A 21520-nucleotide genomic window follows, 5' to 3' on the forward strand; every position below is an offset into this window, starting at 1 on the left:
CTGGTAAATTTCATTGTTCTCCATCAACTGCTTCTTTCTTACTTTATGTTTTGTGTCATTTCAGTTTAAATTGATTCAAACTGGGACACTTTGAGGTTTTCATTGGCAAGAGCTATTGAGTCCCCATGAGGGTATTTAACTTTTTATAAATAGTGGCCACAAGGTTTATTATGATAATCATCCAAAAGAGAGACCAGCTCATAAAGACTCTGGACTTTGATACACCCCTACTAACTTCTTTTAAAAAATCTTGTACCATATAATACTGTTTTTTTTTTTTAAAATCTTTTACCTTGAAATAATTTTAGGCTTACAGAAAGCTGCAAAAATAAGAAAGAACACTCCATATACCCTTCACCCAGCTTCCCCTAATGCTAACATCTTACATGTAATCATAGCACAATTATAAAAATCAGGAATATAGTGCTGTTTCAGATTTAAAATAACGTATCCTAGCTGATGGTGTCATTGTTACTCTTTTCTTTCTCATCGCATTGGGATTTCCACTTTGCCACCTCAGAAAAGGTAAAACCAAATTCTGGAGAGGGATCCACTTATAATGGGCAGTCCTGGGAAATAGACTCATTCTCTAACCCTGTGCTTCTTTTAGCTGGATTCTACCTTCTCATTAGCATGGGCCTCTGTGATGTTAAATGCCATTGTTTTAGCCTGGAGCTCAGAATCTTGGCTTGTTGTTTCTGTATTAAGAACTCTCAAAATCTTCTCATGGGGGCTTATATTAATCACCTAAATCTATCACATGCCCATGCATATGCTCTACTTAATAAGAGGTATAGCTCCTTTTTAGTTAATACCATTCCTTTATTTAAAAAACCCATATATATATAATGGAGAGTATATATGTATATTATATATACATTACATGTACATTATATATACATATATATGTATACATTACATTATAGATTATAACATGCATTATATAATGGAGATAATATGTTCAACTTGGACATTTATTTCAAGGTGGTTCCAAACTCTAGCCTCTGGTTTGTTATAGTGATTTTCACAATGCTTAGATATGGTGACTATTTCAAACTGAAGGCAAAGAGAAATATAAATATTTCTTTACAAAAAAATCCGAGAAGATTCATTTGAAGGGTCTCATTTCTAGCTCATGGGTTCTTGTCGGTGTATGTCTCCAGCTTTGTTTTGCTGTGTGTGTGTGTGTGTGTGTGTGTGTGTGTGTGTGTGTAAAATGGGTGTGGCATCTTTACAGGGAGCTGTTGGTTTGGGGTCAGTGCCATCCATCCCTGCTGTCTCCCAAATCAGTGGCAAACACAGGAGTGGTTTCGTGTTCTTCATGACAATAGACAAATCCTTCCTGGGATGTTCTTCCCTGGGGAGTACAAGAAAAATCCATTAGAAGTTTTGTGTTGAACTTTCTTGCTTACAGAGGTTTGTTGGCAGAAAATGCCTTGATTTTCTTGGCTGAAGAAATGAAGGAAAAAGCCAAAGGTGAAAAGTTCATGAATCAGTTTGCTATTCAGGTTGGAAAAGATTTATTTACAAGAGTCACTTATGGTGTCTCTAAGCTCTCTCTACTTACCTTACCATACTGCTCCCTCCTCACTCCAAAAAAACAATAAAACGAACCCTTTGCGGTCTATTATCCGGGTTGTTTAAATACCCATTGGACCCTCACAGCCAGTGAAATGATTAGAAATAGCTGGGTTCTGTATGGCAGGAGCCGTCTGAGCCTCTGGCCCAGCGGAATTTTAATCTGAAAGGGCTCCACGCTGGTAGTTGAGAACGGATAATTACTTCATTAACTTCTGGAAGGTCTACAGCATTTGCATTGCTTTCTGAAGACTCCACTCTGTCACAGAGAGAGAAAAGACAAGATCTACCCAGGCCATTGTGACTGCCAAGCTTTCCTTTCTTTCCACTACAGGAAACATTATACTGGTTGCGGGTAAGATCCAATATTTTATCACACTAAGGTGGGGAGACTTACCTGCTGGGCAGCCAGAGAAAATATTCTCCAGCCTTGGCTGGTCTGTAAGCCCAGAATTTTCATTCTATTCCCCTCAAACTTTTGCCACTTTTAACCAAGAATTATTTTGATCAGTGTTATGTTATTTTCTTTCCTTCAAGTGAATCCACTCATATATGAAAGTTAAATAGATTTATGTGCAGTGAACCATATACATTTGCCAGACTTCTCTGTAATTTTTAGGAAATTTTAGGAAAGATTTAGGGGATGGTACAGAGAAAAGTATTATGCAAGAGACATTGGATTGTTTGGGAAAAGTCTCTGTGCAACTGAGGTCTGTTATTGTCAAAGTGGTTAAACCAGCAAAGGCAACATACATTAAAACAAAAAATCATGTAGTTCTGTGTCTGAAGCTAGCAGCAGGATGCTTTTCCATCCATTACTGTCATCGAAATATTTTCATCTTTTGCCACTGGGCATTAAAATGCGACTAATCCACCACCCACAAAATCCATTAGCATAAGCAATAAAAAATGAATGGTCAGATGACTCAGTGATAGCATTGAAATTAGTTTAATAAAATGTAGATATAATGAGACTACTGGTGTCAGAGCAGTTTGCATCATAATGGAATGAACTGTTTTGGACTTTAATTCTGGGTTCTTTTATATATGGCTATTGTGCTTTTTTTTTTTTTTTTAAATAAAACATCTGTGTTCTGTTACTTTTTTGTTCTGTGGGTTTTTTTTTTTCTTTTCCTCAAAGTTTTCTGGTGTTAGAGTTTTGTCTACTGTTTATTACAGGGTAAAGAAAAAATTCCCTCTAGCTCTCTTTTGAGTGAATGAGAGAATTCTCATTGCTTCTCCTAGGAAAGCACAGGCATTAGGCCGTCTGTCACTGTGGCTTTGCCTCCGACTTTCTAGATAACTGCTGAGAACCGAGCCCTTCCAGTCTTGACATCTGAAAGGCCAGACCAAGAAGGTAAGCACCTCCCAGCAGGGCAGGGACCCACAGCAGCTGAGACCCATGGTGCAGCTGCAGCTTAAACTGAGTGTCACCTACAAATTGGCACTTGCTATTGGTACTTGCCATCTACCTCTACAAGGATTAAATTCTGAGCCTGACCTTCAACACCCCCTGAAAGGAGTTCAGGGTGGAGAGCAGAAATGAGGGACTCTGTGCTCTGGGAAAAACTGGCAGAAGAGGTCTTCAGATAGTTAGATACTTTCAGGAGAAGATTTTATGACCCCAATTCTTGCATCTCCTCATATCTAGAAAAGCACTAAAATCCTTCATGGTGATGTCTGCTCCTCTTGACTAGCAGGGACTTTTACTAGAGTAGCAGAAACTTCTGCAAAAAATATGTGCTTGATTGCATGTACTCCCCATTCACCACAATCACATATATCCTGACCTTCCCCCCTACCTCTCTAGAGCAGTTTCTCAGAGCTGTCAGAAATGCTGTCTCCTGCCCTCTAGTCCTCATTTTGCCCCAAATAAAACTTAACTCACAACTCTCACGTTGTGCAATTTTTTTCAGTCGACGTGCGGCAACAAAGTTCTTCCTTTAAAAAAGTAGGGGAGAATCCCACCAAGATATGTAGTTTCTTTCCTTACTTACTTTCTCTTGAGTTTTTGCCTTTTAGACAATAAAATGGTTAGAACCAGATAATTTTTTAAAAATTTATTCTAGTAAAGCATCATTAGTGATTTTTAGTCTCAAGCTGGCCTCTTTGGCCCTTTCAACAATCGTACGCTCTGCTGTACATCATAGTGAAAACTAGGAAAAAAACCTCATTCTTTTGGCTCAACAAAATCATATTGGGATTGGGGTAGGGAATTTCACAGCATGAAGATAATGTAAGATAGTTATCTCAGTCCCTATCTGTGTGGCCTATTGAGAGATGACTTTTTAACTTATTAGCAACTTGAAGTTGGTCTTTTTCTGACATAATTTGAAAACAATAAATAATGTATTTAATGCCATTTTGCTGTGATTTAAGATGAAAATGGCCTTGGCAGTCCAACATTTGCAGTTGTGTAGAGTAACGCCTCTGGAGGGTGATCTTTTCCTGGCAGCCTGTGTTTTCCTAGGAGTAACAATGAGAATTCTCTCACTCACTCAAAAGAGAGCTAGAGGGAATTTTTTCTTTACCCTGTAGTAGACGGTAGACAAAATTCTAACATCAGAAAACTGAGCAAAAGCAAAAAAAACCCCAAAAAACAAAAAACCCAGAAAACCAGAACAAAAAAGTAACAGAACACAGATGTTTTATTTAACAAAACAATACAAAAAAAAGTACAATAGCCATATATAAAATTCTGTTGTTCTTCATTTATTTTTTAAAGACAGCCATAAAATCAAGTGGAATGCACTCCTCTTCTCTTGGAGGTAAAGATGCAAAATCTTTAGCTGGAAACATTTTTAGAGACTCGTAGAGGAGTCCCAGGGCCAGGCCCTGCACGCACGTTGGCCTCGGTTAAGGGATGCTCACAGAGTATGGTGTTGATGTCTCTGCTGAGAGTCCACTGTTTTTTGGATTATCTTTTGGCTGGAAGAAGATTCTCCTTCCATATATGCAGACCTTTTATGACCTAAGTTTGAAATGAGCCAAGAGAGACCAGACATGTGATTATAAATCTCCATTGAAATTGGCTAGGTGTGATCTCCAGTAACTCATCTTTTTTGGCCCATTTCCTTGTAGACAGTTTTGCTTCCTCAATTCCTAAAGCTTATTAAAGATTCTATTGAAACAGTTATACATATACATGTTAGAACCTGCTATCTTCTAAAGACCTTTTTTCTGTTCTTAATTTGGCACTGTACCCTGCTGGTGTCTTATACTGTACCAAATCTTATCTAATTTTTTTGTCTTATATTTTCCATCAAAGTTATTATTTTAGCAGAAAAAAAAAAGGTTCTATACTGAATATTGCCTTTGGTAGGATCCTCCCAAGGTGTTTCTATTTCTCTGAGTTTGTTGTTTTCCTCTCTCCTATTAAATATCTATATTTCATGGTGCAGTTCACCAAAGCTTTTATCATAACTTCTAAGCTGAAGTAAAATTCTTCAATAATAGGTGTAATTTTCATCAAACAATTGCTTTCCTTTTCCTATTGTTGGAGCTCTATCACTTGATGTGAAAAGATTGCTGACCGGAGATAAAACCCTCTGGTTTGGAAAAATGAATAAAAACGATGGAAGCAATTTAGGAGCTTGTTTTTTGACACACAAGCTGATGAGAAGCCTATTTTCTCTGCCAGACCCTCCCAGCCCATTTCTGACATGGAAGAAACTACCGTAGGAAATGGACACAAACATAGACATTTTATTTAGACCCAGCCAATGTACTATGAATAATATTTAAAACTATTTAGTCTCTGAGCGGATCTTGAGAAAGCAAAACAAGATATACAGCTCTGCTGTTTCTCTCTAGTTTTTATATAATATTTGAGTAAGTTTTCCCCCTTCCTCTCATTTCTCCTCCTCCTTGCTCCTTCCTCTGTGCTAGTTGCCAAAGTGTGTCAACTCAAATTCATGCATTTTTAAAATAAATACTCATTGAACAATCATCACAAGTGAGACCCTGTTCTAGGCACTAAGGATTCATCAGTGAACAAGACGGACAAAAATATCCCGCCTTTGTGGAGTTTCTATCGGAATGAGACAAGGGCAATAGCAAATAAAAGAGTAAAACATATGAGTCAGTACCAAGAAGAAAAATGTTGGCGGGAAGGGGTGTAGGAAATGCTGGGGGCAGGGAGGGAGTGTAGTTTTAACTGGCATGGTCAGGTACAACATCATCCAAACAATAACATTCGATCAAAGACCTAAAGGAGACAAGGAAATAAGATGAGTCGTTAACCAGTGGCTTTTGACCTGAGCAACTGGAAGAATGGAGTTGTCATTTGTTGAGAAGGGAAATGCTAAATGAGGAGCCAGATATCTGGAGTTTGACACTGAATGCATCAAGGGTGACACGTCTGTTAACTATTCAAATGGAGAGACCAGAGGGCAGCAAGGATTCTGGAGTTGAGCGGACAGGTCCAAAATGGAAAATATAAAAAAAATCACCCTACCCAAGGGAATTAAGCCACATCCTATTCTGCCCCAGTCAGTCTTTTGTCGCTAGTTAATTACACTCTGCAGATCAAGAAAGGGGAATGGCTGTCACCTCTACTTATTCCAATAGAATATATTTTTTCTAATGTAGTGGTTTTAAAACATGTCCACACATTCTTTGATATGCTTCTTATCAAGAGATGGAATCTATGTCCCCTCCCCTCGATCTGGGCAGGCCCTGTGACTGCCTTGATGAATTGGGAATGACAGACGCAATGTCATGGAACTTCTGAGAGACTAGGGCATAAAAGGCAATACAGTTTCTGCCCTCCTATTTGGGTCGTTCACCCTGGAAACCCTGCCACCACGCTATGAGGAAGCCCAGGCCGTATGAAGAGGCACCGGTGGAGCAGAGCTGAGGCTCCCAGCCCAACTTCAAGCTGGGAGCCAGCACGAGCTCACCAGCCATGGGAATGCGTCATCTTGGAAATGGATCCTCCAGCCTTCAGCTGAGCTGCCCAGTTGATGCTGTGTGGAGCAGACCCGAGCCTTCCCGCTGGGCCCTACCCGAATCGCTGATCCGTGGCAAAGTAAAAATTGTTAGCGTACAAGCCATCGTTTGGGGTGGTAATGGTTGCAGACTTAAGAGTGGGACTACTTTTTTTTTTAAAGCATTGCATCCCCCATCTCTGGCATTGTCTGAGTGCATACAGTAGGCACTCAATAACTGTTGTACATGAATGAATGACCCAAATGAAGCAGCTGTGGCCATCTCACAAACGAAAAGAGGGAAGTTAGAGATCACTTTGAAAGATTCCTAGTTTGGAGAAACAAAGTTCAGTTTCAGAAAAACCCAGTTCAGGGTGGTTAAGAATTGTAGTATGCTCTGAGGTGTGTAAAACACGTTATCCAAGAATACTTCGTTATCTAAGAAAACTTATTGACAATTAAAGTGATTTACTTTGGAAATTAAAACCTGAGTGATGATAGAAATGAAAAGCTGTGTGCTGGTTGCAGGAAGAGGTGGAGAACAGCTTTTGTTGCTTAAATATCCACAGTGGAACGTCATATTCTGATCTGATCTGCAAATGTATTCTACAAAGTAAATATATATAATCAAAGCAAGGGATTTAATAAGTGATTTCTGCTCCATTTTTTCCTATATGCAGAAAATCTTACTACTATAGGGCCCTTATGCTTGTGAGTTAGGGGACAGAGAATAAGAGAATGGCCTCAGGGACCTTTCAAGAATTCTCTACAAGAGAATTATCCCTGAGTGACCAGCCTAATAGGGAAATGGTATGTATGATGTGGCCAAAATTAGTCTCTCTTTTTTCATTTCAACTTGGCGATACATGACATTATCCAAGTCCCTTAGTCTTGTGGTATTTTGAGAGGGCACTCACATACTCTACTGATGGGAGTGGGACTTCCTTTTTTTTGGAAAGCAATTTGGTATTATGACTAAAGAGATAAGAATTAAAAATACCCTTCTACTGGGGAGGGAGAGAGGGAAGGGATGGATTGGGAGTTTGGGGTTAGTAGATACAAGCTATTACATTTAAAATGGATAAACAAATAGGTCGTACTGTATAGCACAGGGAACTATATCCAGTCTCCTGGGATAAACCATAATGGAAAAGAATATTAAAAAGAATGTATACATGTGTATAACTGAGTCACTTTGCTATACAGCAGAAATTAACACAACATTATAAACCAACTATACGTCAATAAAAAAAAAATACCCTTCTACTTGTTGGACACTCCTGAGTAGCTAATACTTACATCCATTTACAATATATCAGACAATGTTCTAAACACTTTACATTTATTAACAAGTTGAATCCTCAAGACCACTCTATGAAGTACTATTATTATCTTATTTTACAAATGAGGAAATGAAGGCAGAGCCTGGCTCAAGGCTGCATTCTTGAATCAGTTGCTAATCTGGCTTTTATTAAAAAAACCCAAAAACTAACTAAAACATTGACATGTGGTCAAAGATATTGGTTCAAACATTATTTAGAATAGTAAAAAGTTTCCAGAAGAAGATGAATTAAATATCCTTATGCAGTCATTATAATGGTTATTTTAAGGGTTTTAAAATGACATGAGAACATGCACATATTAAGGCAAGAAAAAATAGGATATGGGCTATAAGCTGTGACAAAAAAATGGCAAGTGAGGTAAATGCACGTGATTTAAAATTACTAAAAGCATATATGCAAAGGTATTAACAATACTTTCCTCAAAGTCATTGAAATTTGGCCTGGGCAACTACTACTACAATTTTATTTTGTAACACTTTAGTTTTGTGTAAATTATCTATTGATTAATCCCCGGATCATCTGGAGAATTCTCTCATTGTACCTTAATTTGAGAATAAGATTATAAGGCATTATTCTTTTCCTCCATAATTATATACATTATATGTATACATAATTGTGTGTATATATATACATATATATATACACATACATATATAGCAAAAGGTTATATATACATATATATGTATATATATACTTAATTTCTTTTCATTAGCTCCGAAATGATCAAAGCTAAAGGTTGCAACTACTGGCATTAAAGGCTGGCTTGGGAGTAACATCGTACATGTTTGGGACGGTTTGGTTTCATTTCGTTACTGTCATTTCATTACTGTTATATTAGGACTAATTTCCCCCCATTGGCTACCTCTCTTTGGGTCAGGCAAAATGGAACGGTTGCTTATACATGTAAACTGTCAAGTTAAGCATCTTCATACAGCAGTCATGTCTAATTGCCCTGAACAGCAAGAGGGAGATGAGTATTTTGTTCTCCTCAAAATAAGACACAGTCAGATGAGTTTTAATTGAGTCTGTTCATACTGCATAGTGACATGATGAAACAATTTTGATTAATTTTCTGTGCTTAGTGTTTAAAAGGTTGCTATTTAAGGCTAAAAGGTGCTGGCTGGTTCTCATGTTCCCATTATCAAGCACAGCACAGCAAAAACACCAGGGTCAACGTGTTCTTAGACCTTTGGAATAGAAGTTGCCCAGGCTTCTCCAATTAAAAATCACGTACAATACACAACATTGTTTTAAAATATAGAGCAGAGGTTCTCAAATGGGGATGATTTTGCCCCCATAAGGGACATCTGGCAATATCTGGAGACATTTTTGATGATCATAACTGGGGAACACTACTGGCGTGAAGTGGGTGGAGACCAGGAATGCTGCTGAACATCTTACAATGTTCAAAACAAGGAATTACTCCCTACAAAATATCAAGTGTGCCATGGTTGAGAAATCCTGCTTTATTGATAACTGTCAGCTGGTCTTAACCTTTATTTCCCTAAAACTTTTCTCTTCATATCTTATTAGGGGCTGTTACAATCTGTCTGTATGTTTGTGTTCCCCGAAACTTCACACTGAAGTCCTAATGCCCAATGTGATGGCATTAGGAGGTGGGGCCTTTGGGAGGTGGTTAGGTCATGACGGTGGAGTCCTCATGAATGGGATATGTGCCCTTGTAAAGGAGGCTCCAGAGAGGCCCTAGCCCCTTCCACGTGAGGACACAAGAAGTCTGCGACCTGGAAGAGGGCCCTCACCTGACCATGCTGGCACCCGGATCTCAGACATACAGCCTCCAGAACTGTGAGAAACCCAGTAGCTACCCAGTAGCTTATAATTTTATTATAGTAGCCTGAATGGGCTAAGACAGGAAAAAACTTGAGGATGAAGATACGGCAGCAAAATAGTTTGGACCGAGTAAAAACTGAATCAGGTCTATGAAGTATTTTACTAGCACTGGGAGTTGCCTGTTGGCCCCGATTTCCTGCTCAGACTTACAGCTAAGACACCACAGGTGTGGATGCCCAGCATTCGAATGTTCTTAGCAGTCTTCCGATGACTCAAGGATCAGAAGGTTGTTACCATGGAATCATTCACACCGCACAATGGCGCTCCTCCAATAATGTATTTATTTACATGAAAACACCGTTTTATACAAATTGAAGACAAATCTCAAAGGGTTTGTCCAGGCTTGCCTTCCGCATTCCCTGATTTTGTCCCTTACACTTTCATTTTTTTTTTTTTTTTGGTATCATAAATAAAGTGTTTCAGACTGGGTGAAAGAAACTGAATCTACCTCTTCTTCCCCACCCAAAATTACTTTGAATATTTAACATCCATAGTCATCCTTCAAAGAAAACTCTTGCCCAGCGTCATTTTATTTAATTTATTTATGTAATACAGTGTAGAAAGCTATCATGGTCATAAGCAATGATTCTGTACAATCATCCTGCAGAAAATTTTTGGGGAGAATTCTTGGTAATTGGAGACCAGCAGGGCAATCCCATCCCACCCTCCCCCACCTGTAAAAGTGCTTACAATGAACAGGGATTCTTTTATTTATCAAAGATCCGAAGATACGTGGACAAAAAAAGTTTCAATTTCTCAATGCCTAATGTGTGCACATAAAACAGGCACAAAGAAACGTGTATCCTCATAATTCCTATATCACAAATATAGCAGAAGCAGCAATCTGTACAGTAAAATGCCATTGTGGAAAAAAAATCCTCTAACTCATCTGGAATACATAAAAATGTTTAACTTTAAAATGCATAGTGATCAGGAAAAGAATACTTAGGCAAGAGAAGCAGCTAAACTCCCACGTTCACATGAAGCATCTCCCATCGATTCTTAAAGCATATTTCAAAGTAGGACTTAACTGGGTCACAAACCACAAGAATAATATACAACTGGCTAAGGGGCTATGTGATAAATAATCAGGAGGGAATCTATTCATGCACTAGTTAGATACAGCTAAATTCTTTACAGTACACAAAATCCATTAATAATGTAGTGGAGAGACCGAAATGTGAAGAGAGAGAATACATTACTGATTTGTATATTAATTCAAGTTCAGGCATCTACTTGTGTTACAGCACAGCTGTCGAAAGGCGATAATGAGTAAATAATAAAACAGAAGGGTTTGTTTCTTTCCACATTATTCTCTAAATGAACACCGATGGGTTGTGAAGCAATGGTTTTGCTGTCCAACTTCAGAGGCTGCTGCGGTGGTGGTCTAGTTCTGCATCTGCTCAAAGAACTTGTAAGTTGGGTTTTCGTAGCCGTTCTGCTGCATCTTGGAGAGGTGGCGCTCCTCTGGGGTCACAGCAGCGTCAACCTGCAAAGCAAGAACGAGGACAAATGCGTTAAGAAAAGCAATCTTTTAAGAGTGCACACGGAGAAGCAGTAAAAAGATAAGGTGCACTGTACTCTTCTCTTGCCAAGATTGCAGAACACCCACAATGTTCCCTCTTTCTTCACCACTTTGACATAGAGCAGAACGCCTGTGCCCACCAGTTATGCAGATGCTCCATCTACCACTAGGTGGCGCTTAAAACCTTGACCCGCTGGCTTGGCTTGCAAAGCGCTCACTGGTTTGCTTCCCCAACTGAAGAGTAACTGGATACATCTAGGGCAATAAATATTTTTTTCTTCCCTTGTTGGCCCGAAAAAAGACAAAAGGCTTCCAGGAAAGACTCCCTTACTTGAAAAGTGTGGTGTTAAGCTAGAAAAAAAAGCCAACAGTATTACGGAGAGAGATTCAGCAAAGTAGAAAGGAAGACTGCTGAATATCTCCCCGAGCTCGTTTTAGTTTGTCCCCGTGTTCACGAAATTTAAGATGTTAAAGAAGGACTCTTTTAATTAAAATAATGATATAGGTATATCAAAAGATATTAAAAAACACAGAAAGAACATGCTGTTCCAGATTATTATTATTTTTTAACCTAGCACTAAGATTCTAAAAGTATGTCATCCGAAGGTTTAAAGAGATTCCCTCTGTGATATGGTGGTTCCCCTCCAAGATCAAGCCAGCAGTTGTAAATTTGTGTTCCTCCCCTCAGTGTCACTGTTAGGCCGGAGCTACACTTATTTACTCTCTGCAGGCTGGGCCAGGTGTGTGTTGGGGTGGGTGGGGGGATGTTTAGGTTTCTAGTATATTTGCTGTACCTCAAATAGTCCACAGAAGAGAGGAAGCAAATACTTAACTCTTTGCTGAATAAATGAAAGCTTAGTTTTGTTATGATTGCTTTAAACCTTCTGTAAAACCACTGGAAGATGGAGAAAATCAACACAAACTTAATCAGAGTGAAGAAGCATGTCTTCCACAGGAAAGGGTAAGATGTGTTGTCCAGAAGTTGGTTTTTCTTTCAAAGGGGTGTTTTCTATTCTGTACACGATGAGATCGGGCTCCCTTCATCATTTCCAGGAGAATGCCGCAGGCCTGTTCTCCACTGTCCAGTGCTGCAAAGTGACATCTAGCTCCTGAAGCAGCTTTTCCCCGTGAACCAGACGAAGGACAAACACCAGAGAGCGGGTGTGTTGGTGCTAGGACACTAGGTCTAGGGATGGAGGGCGATTGATACACCATGGCTAACCCACACCGGCTAAGGAATAATTTAGACCGAAAGCATGGTGCAGTCACTGTGGAACACATTATGGAAGATCCTCAGTAAACCAAACAGAGAACTAACATATGACCCAGCAATTCCACTTCTGAGTATGTATCCAAAGGAAATGATATCACTATCTTGAAAAGATACCTGCACCCCAATGTTCAGTGCAGTATTACTTACAATAGCCAAGACATGGACACAACCTAAGTGCCCATTAATGGATGAATGGATAAAGAAAACGTGATACACACATGACGGAATATTATTCAGCCATAATAAAGAAGGAAATTCTGCAGTTTGTGACAACAGGGATGAACCTTGAGGGCATTATGCTAAGCAAAATAAGTCAGACAGAGAAAAAGACAAATACTATAGGACTTCACTTATACGTGGAATCTAAAAAAAACCCAAATCATAGATACAGGGAGCAGACTGGTGGTTGCGGAGTTGGTGAAATGGGTGAAGATGGTCAAAAGACACAAACTTCCAGTTATAAGTTCTGGGGATGTTATGTAGAGCATGGTAACTATAGTCAACAATACTGCATATTGTATATTTGAAAGTTGCTAAGAGAATGGCTCTTCAAAGTTCTCACAACAAGAAAAAAATTGTAATTATGTGAAGTGATAGTTGTTAACTAAACTTATTTTGGTCATCATTTCACAATATATACATATATCAAATTATCATGCTGCAAACTTAAAACTAATACAGTGTTATGTGTCACTATATCTCAATAAAACTGGAATAGTCTGGTTCCCCCAAGGTTACTTTGTATGACTCCACCTCATGGACCAACTGACGCCTCTCAGTCTGGTCATGAGTTGGAATGATCACCTTGGCTAATCTCAAGGCAGCTGGAATAAAAAGTCATAAAATTCCCCTCAGAGGACACGGCTCAAATGGAGGCTCACCATCGCTGGCCCTGGGGGAATAATCACTGGTGTTTTCCCATCCCTTTCTCTTCCTTTGATCTGCTCTGTTGTCAACAAATGAGGTCACCTTGCTTTAACTGGCAATTGTGTCATTAGCCACTGACTTGTAAGTTAAAACGCCATCATTAAAGGTCAGCACCAATAACAAGAGATTTCATTCATTCTCCAAATCTGCTTGCAGGAAACAGCCTGTCTGCGGCCCTATGCCATCTGAACTTGGGCATCTTTTCGCGCTGTGCCACCTCTTAACTGAGATTTCAAAGAATGTGGAGATTAAAAAAAAAATCTTGCCGAGGAGATCAAGCACAAAGCTGCTATGTTTCTGAGTGTAGAAGAAAACATAGCGCTGCTTGATTGCTGGAGTATTAAACTTGTATCTCCCCCCCGGAGCCACGTCAACCCTCATACTGGCTGCATTCATCAAGGGCAGGGGAACACCTGGCAACTTAAGAGTTGATCTTCTCTTCAAAGGCCAAAGCCCAACTCTTTAAGAGAGCCGTGCCAGTAAATGCCAGGCTCAGAGGCTGGTATGCAAGTCAGGCAGCTAACTTTCCTGTCTTTCCTTGGCCTCTTTTCTACTTGCTAATCCTCGTGACCCTTTGCCGCTGGGAGGGCAGCTGTTCTGCCGGTCCTGCAGTGCGGCGACTTGGCCCTCAGGTCTCAGAGGGCTCAGGAGCTACAGGAGAAGGGATTGCCTTTACAACATGGCACCCAAGGAGTGTGGATTGCATCTGTTTATTCCCAACCCCTCGAGAGCTAAAAGTGAAACAGTACTCATGTCCATGGATAAACCTACCACTGAAGGAAGGGCAGCAGGTTAGGGGGAGCCTTCCTCCCCAGCAAGGCTCAGCCATCTGTCACTCACTATTTCCCTTCATATGGAACTGGGGGAAGATGTAGCCAGTGGTGCTTATTCTGGAAGAAACCATAGAACAATGGAGTGGGGGACAGAATCCCCATCTGCTCCCTGGGGCAGGAACATGTGTCACTTGCTAAGATGAAAACCCACCTGGCACAACACCTCTGAGCGTCCCCTCTCTGGACTTTCTGGACTTGACGGGAGCAATGACTGATCTGAAGTCTTCATCTTTGTTAGAGACCCCGGGGCCCCTGCGCTGCACCCCAGCTTGGACTTCCACGGGTCACTGCTGCTGACACACACTGAGAACTGAGCCCAAAGAGCCTGACTCATCTGGTCCTAATACGACCTTGAGTAGAACTTTTGGCTACTGCTTGGCTAATGCCCTCTTCCTACCCCTTTCTCCCTGAACTTGACTCTTTGGAGCTACTTATTCCTTCGCTATATCCAGAAGAATTTATAGCTCAACCACTAGACTGCAGACATAAAATCTATTTGGGTCTCTCCTTAATTTCTAGATACCCCTGCCATCCCGTTTCTCGTGTAGGTACTTTAAGCTTGGAGGAGGGCCAGTGGACACTGTATTTTAATTTTATTATGTATAGTAATCAGCAGGATGTGTGTTGATGGGTGTCCCTTTATGCATGGCCCAACAACAGAATCCCGGCCCCTAAGACTTTCCATTTCAGGTCATCTAGGTGGACAAAGAATGGAAGATAAGATAAACTAAACATGCAAAGTAACTGGAGAGTGTAAGATCAAAACCACCAGGAACATGGGAAGGAAAGTACTAGCAAAGAGAACAGCAATGACGTTTTCAAGCTAATGGTTTATCCCTTCTAGTAACCTCGCAGTGTTGGTTTCCTACTCTACAGTATACATGTTCATTTTCTTAATTATATTTCCAGCTCTTTATAAGTAGTTCAGTTACATTTAGTGCCTACATCAAGTAATTCTCCAGGCATGCCCTGGAACTCTCCCGCTACGCTGAGGATTTCCTTTGACCTTCCAATTTCTCCTCCTGCTGTTCACTTCCAGCCGCCTGAAGGCTTTGAGGCCACCCTCACTTTTTCTTACCATTGCTTCCAATTTAACCTGACCAATCTGTCTGACTGCTATAGCGGTTGCTAGGTGCCTCCGCTAAAAGTTGACTTTTTGCCAGGAAGAAAGGACCCATAAGGACCTGTTTTTATAATGTCACCAATCTGATAGCACATTCATTAGAAAGAGTCATATGCCATATCTCCATAAAAAGCTAAAGAAGCAACTCTCTTCTTTAGATCATTCAGGAGATGACTGGGGGTGGGGATGGGAGACTTCTGGTGTTCTAGTTATCAGATCTGTGAAAGAAAAAATTTTTTATGTCCTTCAATAAAGAGAATTTGTGCCCCGCCCCCTTCTTATTAAAGATGAGGAGTAGTGGACATACTACTCCAATATATATTTTAAAATATTCAGTGTCAACTGACATCAGCGTAGAAAAGGCCCGTCTGCTACTACACAGAACCTGGGGTCAATGGGCTTTGCAGAACCTGATTACAGCAGGACAACGGTGGGTAACTCAGCAGGCGCTGGGATACTCAGCCACCGGAGATGGTGCGCACATTTGGGAAACAGAATAACAGAAGCCTATCTTGTCACTGCTTGAAGCACAAATGAAGCACTGTCATCTCCTTGGGAAACCATGGCTAATGGCTTACAGACTGAATCTCTGGCCTTATGACTAAGCAAGTCATTAAATCAACATTTATTGCTTAGTTTTTCAAAACCAAAACTAGCAACTGCTCATTTCTACCGGGTAACGATTCTATTAATAAAAGTACTGGGCTTGCTTTCACTTCCACACCTCTGTGATCTTCTGCAGGAATCTTTTCCTCTAAGAAGGAGCGATTTCCCGGACACCAAAGCTTTTGTTGTGATTTCTCCTTCATGCACGGATGGCGTGAGGTGTGACTGTATTCTGTTCTGACAGACTTAGACCCATCCATCTGGGAATACCCATTTACTCATTTTTGTTCTTAGTGAAATAAGGTTACTCATTAATGAAATAGGTTAACCCGAGCTGGCAATAAACTTATTTCCATGTCCTTGAGGGTGATAGCCTGCTAAGACAGGCAGAGAAACGTGTGTGGGAGGATCACTTCATTCGGCGTAGACTCTGACAGCAATGAGGTTGAAACCCCCCAGCACCCTGCATCACCCAGGCCACGTGAGGCAGCCTAGGTGTCTAGGCTGGGCTGCAGCTCTCTGTGTCCAAGTTCAACCACCACAGCTAGACTATCACCTTCCTGAGGGCAGGGATGGTGACAAGCACCCTAGATGAAGTTAGCCTGAAGCTCCTCAAGCTCCGTGTTGAACACTGGCTCAACACGGAGCTTGAGCAAGGGGTTACCTAAGGAATGGAGAGAAAGGAAGGCCTTTCCAGGGAAAACAGGATGGTTTCCCGGCTCTTGACAACATTGTTACTTTAAGGAAGAAGGAAGTGAGAGGACATGAAGAAAAGAAACACAAAAGGAGGTGGGGCAGTCACTCTAGAGGTTCCTAGTTGCTCTCAAGTAGCTAACAAAATAAATACCAAGAGAAGGGCTGATCGACTGCCCTCCCTACAAGGATGCCTTCTGGTTTAAAAATTAATTTATTTTTTTTCAGAACTCATGTTAAAGCATCAACTGCTCTAATATTCCAAAACCAAGGAGACTTTTCTTGCTAACTAACCAAAAGAAACATTTAACCTAGGCAGCTGTAAGAAGGCTTAAAAGGCGACTAGTGAGAGACTAGTGAGCTTGGAGACAAGGAGATACCATTTTCTGCTCCCTAAGGTTTGCTTAGACAACAAAGAGGCAGGAGCGGTAACACTCTATATACATCAGTGATTCTCAAAACTGACTGCATGTCTGATTCAGCTGCGAACATTTTCTACACTCAGATTTCCAGCCTCTTATTTAGAAATTCTGTTTTCCTAGGTCTGAGGTGGGACCTGGGGAATGTGTCCTTTGAAGTCAGTACCTGGTAAGTCTCATGCACAACCATGGCAATCATGGCAAAGAGCCCCTGAGAGGCCTTGTTTTTACCGCCCAGCATCACTGGCCTCTGTTATGGGCGGAACTGTGTCCTCCCCAAATTCCGATGCTAAAAACCTAATCCTTAATACCTCACAATATAACTGTATTTGGAGGGTCTTTAAAGACGAAATTAAGGTTAAATGAGGTCATTCGTGTGGACCTTATGCAGTTAATACTGGTGTCCTCACGAGAAGAGGAGATTAGGACACAGACCTGCACAGGGGAAGACGATGTAAAGGCACAGGGAGGCCACCTATGAGCCCAGGAGAGAGGCCTCAGGAATTGTGAGGAAGTACATTTCTGTTGTTTAAGCCACCCAGCCTGTGGCTTTGCTATGGCAGCCTGAGCAAACCAATATAGGCTCTTTGTCCTTTGGCACCAAAGACGGGCACTTTGATAAAAAGGAAGCCACCTCTTGGGTAGATTCATCAGTTCAAGGCCATTAAAATGTATGATTATATTAAAAAAATTTAAATGGGCTTTTGAATTATTCAAGTATGAAAACAGTTTTTTTTTTTTTTTGCTCAAACATGGAATTAAAATGAAAAAAAATTGTTTTTTTTTTGAAAAAAATTGTTTTGAGTAGAAATGAGATTACTGATGCTAATAACACTACTAATAATACATCTTATACTGTTTCAAAGGACAGAAGCTCAGAAATACTATTATGAAGAGCAGCGCCCCACACTTCATGACGCTATCATCGCTTACTTATGTGCTCACCCTCCTATCTGTCAATCATTCAGCTCTTATACATCTTGCCACCTGTTTCCTGGATTCATTCATTTCACTGTTCTTCAGCACCTCCACACCAGGATGGGCATGGAAAACAAGACTCAAAACCAATTTCCATCAGCAGCTCCTGTAAACAAGGAGCTTGGATGTTCCAAGTGCTGAACTAAAGGAGGTTTCTGGCTTTGCCACAAACTTAATTTATTTAAACCGTTCCTACCCTCCTATAATCAAGAATGGTTTGGAGCACATTTCCTTGGGGTTAGTGAGAAGTTTAACTCACTGGAAATATCTGAACTTTGCTCTGATGGAAAAAGCAACGGACAGGATGTGGGGAAATCTGTACTGTGAACTTGGCTCTACGGAATTTGACATTGAAAGGACATGTCTTCTGTCTGGGTCTGTTTTCTCATCTAGAAAATGAGAAGATCAATTAACTGATCATTGAGATCTCTTTTAGCTCTAAAAATTCTAAACTTCTCAAGATGTATTAATTCACTTTCTCTAACAGTTTCCTAAGAAATACATATACTGTGAGGTTCCTCGCCTAAACCCTGCATTTTAAATGCATATAAAGAACTTATTTGCACATTTAATTTTATTTTAAAATATTTTGTATCATGGGTTTAAGGCATCATATTTGAATCCCGCAGCTTACCCTATTTTGTTGGTGTAACTCGTTACCTCTGTGTTGTACATACTCCTGTTTCTCACAGGTTGGGGTGTTTGGAGAGTCTCAAGTAAATGTAATTGTCACTTTGTGGGTCTTCTCTCCACCTCCAGTGCCACTGCACTAACACCTTGAAACTAAGATATTTCAGGTGGATGTGCAGGGTGACAGGTTAAAGATCTTGAACAACCTTGTATGTTTCACTCAGCCTTTTGGTACAATGTGATTTTCTGTGCAACTTTAAAGGTAAGACTCTTTACTGAAAATTATTTACTATTACCTGGCTTGAGTTAGAAATCAAATTATTTAAGATAAAAAAATCCAGCAATAAATGTGCTTAAAAAAAATTTTTTTTTAAAGCAGCCTTCCACTTCCTTTTTCATTTGTAACTTCTGCTGTTATTTTTTCTTTTAACTGTTTGTAATCACAATATCTGTAATCACAATATCCGTAAGCCAGGCATTACCATTAGTATTATTTTGATATTTCAATACAAATTGTAAGAAGTTGAGCCCGCTCGCGTCATGTGACCGACCGAGGGGCACCCGAGACCAGCGGCGAAGAAGGAGGCGACTCGCGGCGAGATGGAGGCAACCTTAGAGCAGCACTTGGAGGACACGATGAAGAATCCATCCATTGTTGGAGTCCCGTGCACAGATTCACAAGGACTCAATTTGGGCTGCCGCGGAACCCTGTCAGATGAGCATGCTGGGGTGATATCTGTTTTAGCCCAGCAAGCAGCTAAGCTAACCTCAGACCCCACTGATATTCCTGTGGTGTGTCTAGAATCAGATAATGGGAACATTATGATCCAGAAACACGATGGCATCACAGTGGCAGTGCACAAAATGGCCTCTTGACATCCTGTATCAGTTCTCCAGCAGCTTGTCATGGGGACTCAATCGTACCTTATGTTAATTATCTTATAGAGCTATTAGAGTTCCAGTAATTAGGCCATTCATGTAATGTGCATTGGGCACTTTTCTATTAATTTTAGAGTAAGCTGCTTTTTGACACTCTGTGGATTGACTTATCAAAATACTAGTTAAGGGAAGTATGTTTTGAAGCAACAGGTTTAGGTCACTTTGTATACAGAATTTTGTTATGTTTAATAAAACTGGTTGGAGGAAAAAAAAAAAAAAAGAAGTTGAGACAGCAGCATATATCCCCAATGTCTTGATCACAGTAGTGATAAGTTGGAATGAATAAAAACCAGAAGCAAGAAAATAGCTGCAACTTGAGCAGCAATATGGATTGTTTGTTCAAAGAAGAGATACTTGGATGATTCTTAGTCTAACACCCAGCAAGATTTTCTTCATAGTCTTTCACTCCCACTTGCAAACACATGCAGACACGTTTACCTACCTCCACCACACCATGATGGATGGACGTGTACTGTTTCTTCTTTAGCATCACCAGGGTGATGACAATCACTGTTGCTATGACAACACCGCCCACCATGAGTCCAATGATTGCACCTTTGTTTGAACCCACATCTTCTGCAAAGAACACCTTGAAAACAAATGCAAGAGAAAGGATTGAAATTGCGGGAGATATCTGGATGAGGTATGTGAAAAGTTTCAGTATATTTGGTATATATTTTATGCCATAAGTTTGAGTTGTTGGTCACTCAATTATTTGGTGCGTACTTGAAGAAAAACCCCACATTCTACTTACTAAGAATGACATCTGTAGTCTATAGAATGATGTACAACATGTGGCTTCCCCAGTCCTAGAAAGTCCACTTCCCTCCATCCCCCACATGTCTCTGGAAAGGCAAAACAGAAGCCTGCGGGGACCTGAAACCCTTTGACAGATGGAACATTCTGTAAGAGGGGGACGGCAGCTCTCGGATCTATCAAAAACTGGAAAGGCACGGATCGTGATTATGAAAGGAGGTCAGTATTTTCCCAGTCACAGCAGGTTTAAACTGGGAGACCTGACGCATGACCGCTATGCCTTAGGTGCTTTTCCAAACTACAGATGCCCTCATTTCCTTAGAGGGACATTTTTAATACATAGGAACAAGCATTCTGAAACAAAGACATTAAACAGAAGAAAAAAGGCATCTTGTTACCTACTTTCAGCCACAATAATTCAGCAAGACACTAATTAACCTTGAGAAGCATCATACTTAAAAGGCACTTATTTCAAAGAGAAGAAGTAGTAGGCAACAAGATAGGAATTTTAATAGCCACACATTAACACATGCTTTCTTACTATGTTGTCTCTGGCAACTCAACTAAAAATGTTGTTTTATTCTTGATGTTTATTTGTGTTAAACATGAAAAGAATTTAGAGAACACTGTAAAGAAGAAATTTATTCAGTGACAAATTTATTACACTACATTCCTTCATACTGTTTATAAACGCAAGTCATTATTTTTCAACTTTACTTGAATGGAATTATAAAAACACACTGCAACTTTTATCACTTTTTATGTAAGGACATGCTCTTATGACGGATCATCTGGCCCAACTACTACTGAACATATACCACATTTGCTATGTCAATTAATAAAAACAGCTCCCTAAATAATTCTTTTAGTATAATCTCAAGATAGTAAAATGACAGACTGGCATGGCTAGAACTAACATCCTAGCAGTCTGCAAAGGCAACATGAAATACAGCAAATAAAGCAAATTTCTAAAAGAGTTTTACTTACGGTATATCTGCAACGAAATTATAAGCTGTTCATAATTATGCCCCTTTCTAAACCAATATGCTCACTCAACATATTTATAAAAAGCAAATCATTAATTAGCTAACGATAAAAGTATGAGGTAATCAGAAATG

General features: G+C 40.1%; 1 protein-coding gene and 1 pseudogene across 6 annotated transcripts in view; one reads left to right on the top strand and one right to left on the bottom strand.

The window, feature by feature from the left end:
• Nucleotides 1-9964: 9964 nt before the first annotated feature.
• Nucleotides 9965-21520, bottom strand: part of APP (amyloid beta precursor protein) — a 274034-nt gene continuing 262478 nt past the window's right edge. For all 6 annotated transcript variants that reach the window (XM_068546942.1, XM_068546941.1, XM_068546940.1 and 3 more), the window contains 2 exons: nucleotides 20089-20235; nucleotides 9965-11189 (listed from right to left, as the gene is read on the bottom strand). In XM_068546942.1, coding sequence (XP_068403043.1) covers nucleotides 11088-11189; nucleotides 20089-20235 — 249 coding nt within the window. In that variant the 3' untranslated portion in view covers nucleotides 9965-11087. The remainder of the gene's footprint in view (nucleotides 11190-20088; nucleotides 20236-21520) is intronic.
• LOC137766526 (ragulator complex protein LAMTOR5 pseudogene) lies at nucleotides 19241-19858 on the top strand (annotated as a pseudogene).

The sequence above is a fragment of the Eschrichtius robustus genome, chromosome 6 (genome assembly GCF_028021215.1).
Source record: "Eschrichtius robustus isolate mEscRob2 chromosome 6, mEscRob2.pri, whole genome shotgun sequence".
Lineage (NCBI taxonomy): Eukaryota > Metazoa > Chordata > Mammalia > Artiodactyla > Eschrichtiidae > Eschrichtius > Eschrichtius robustus.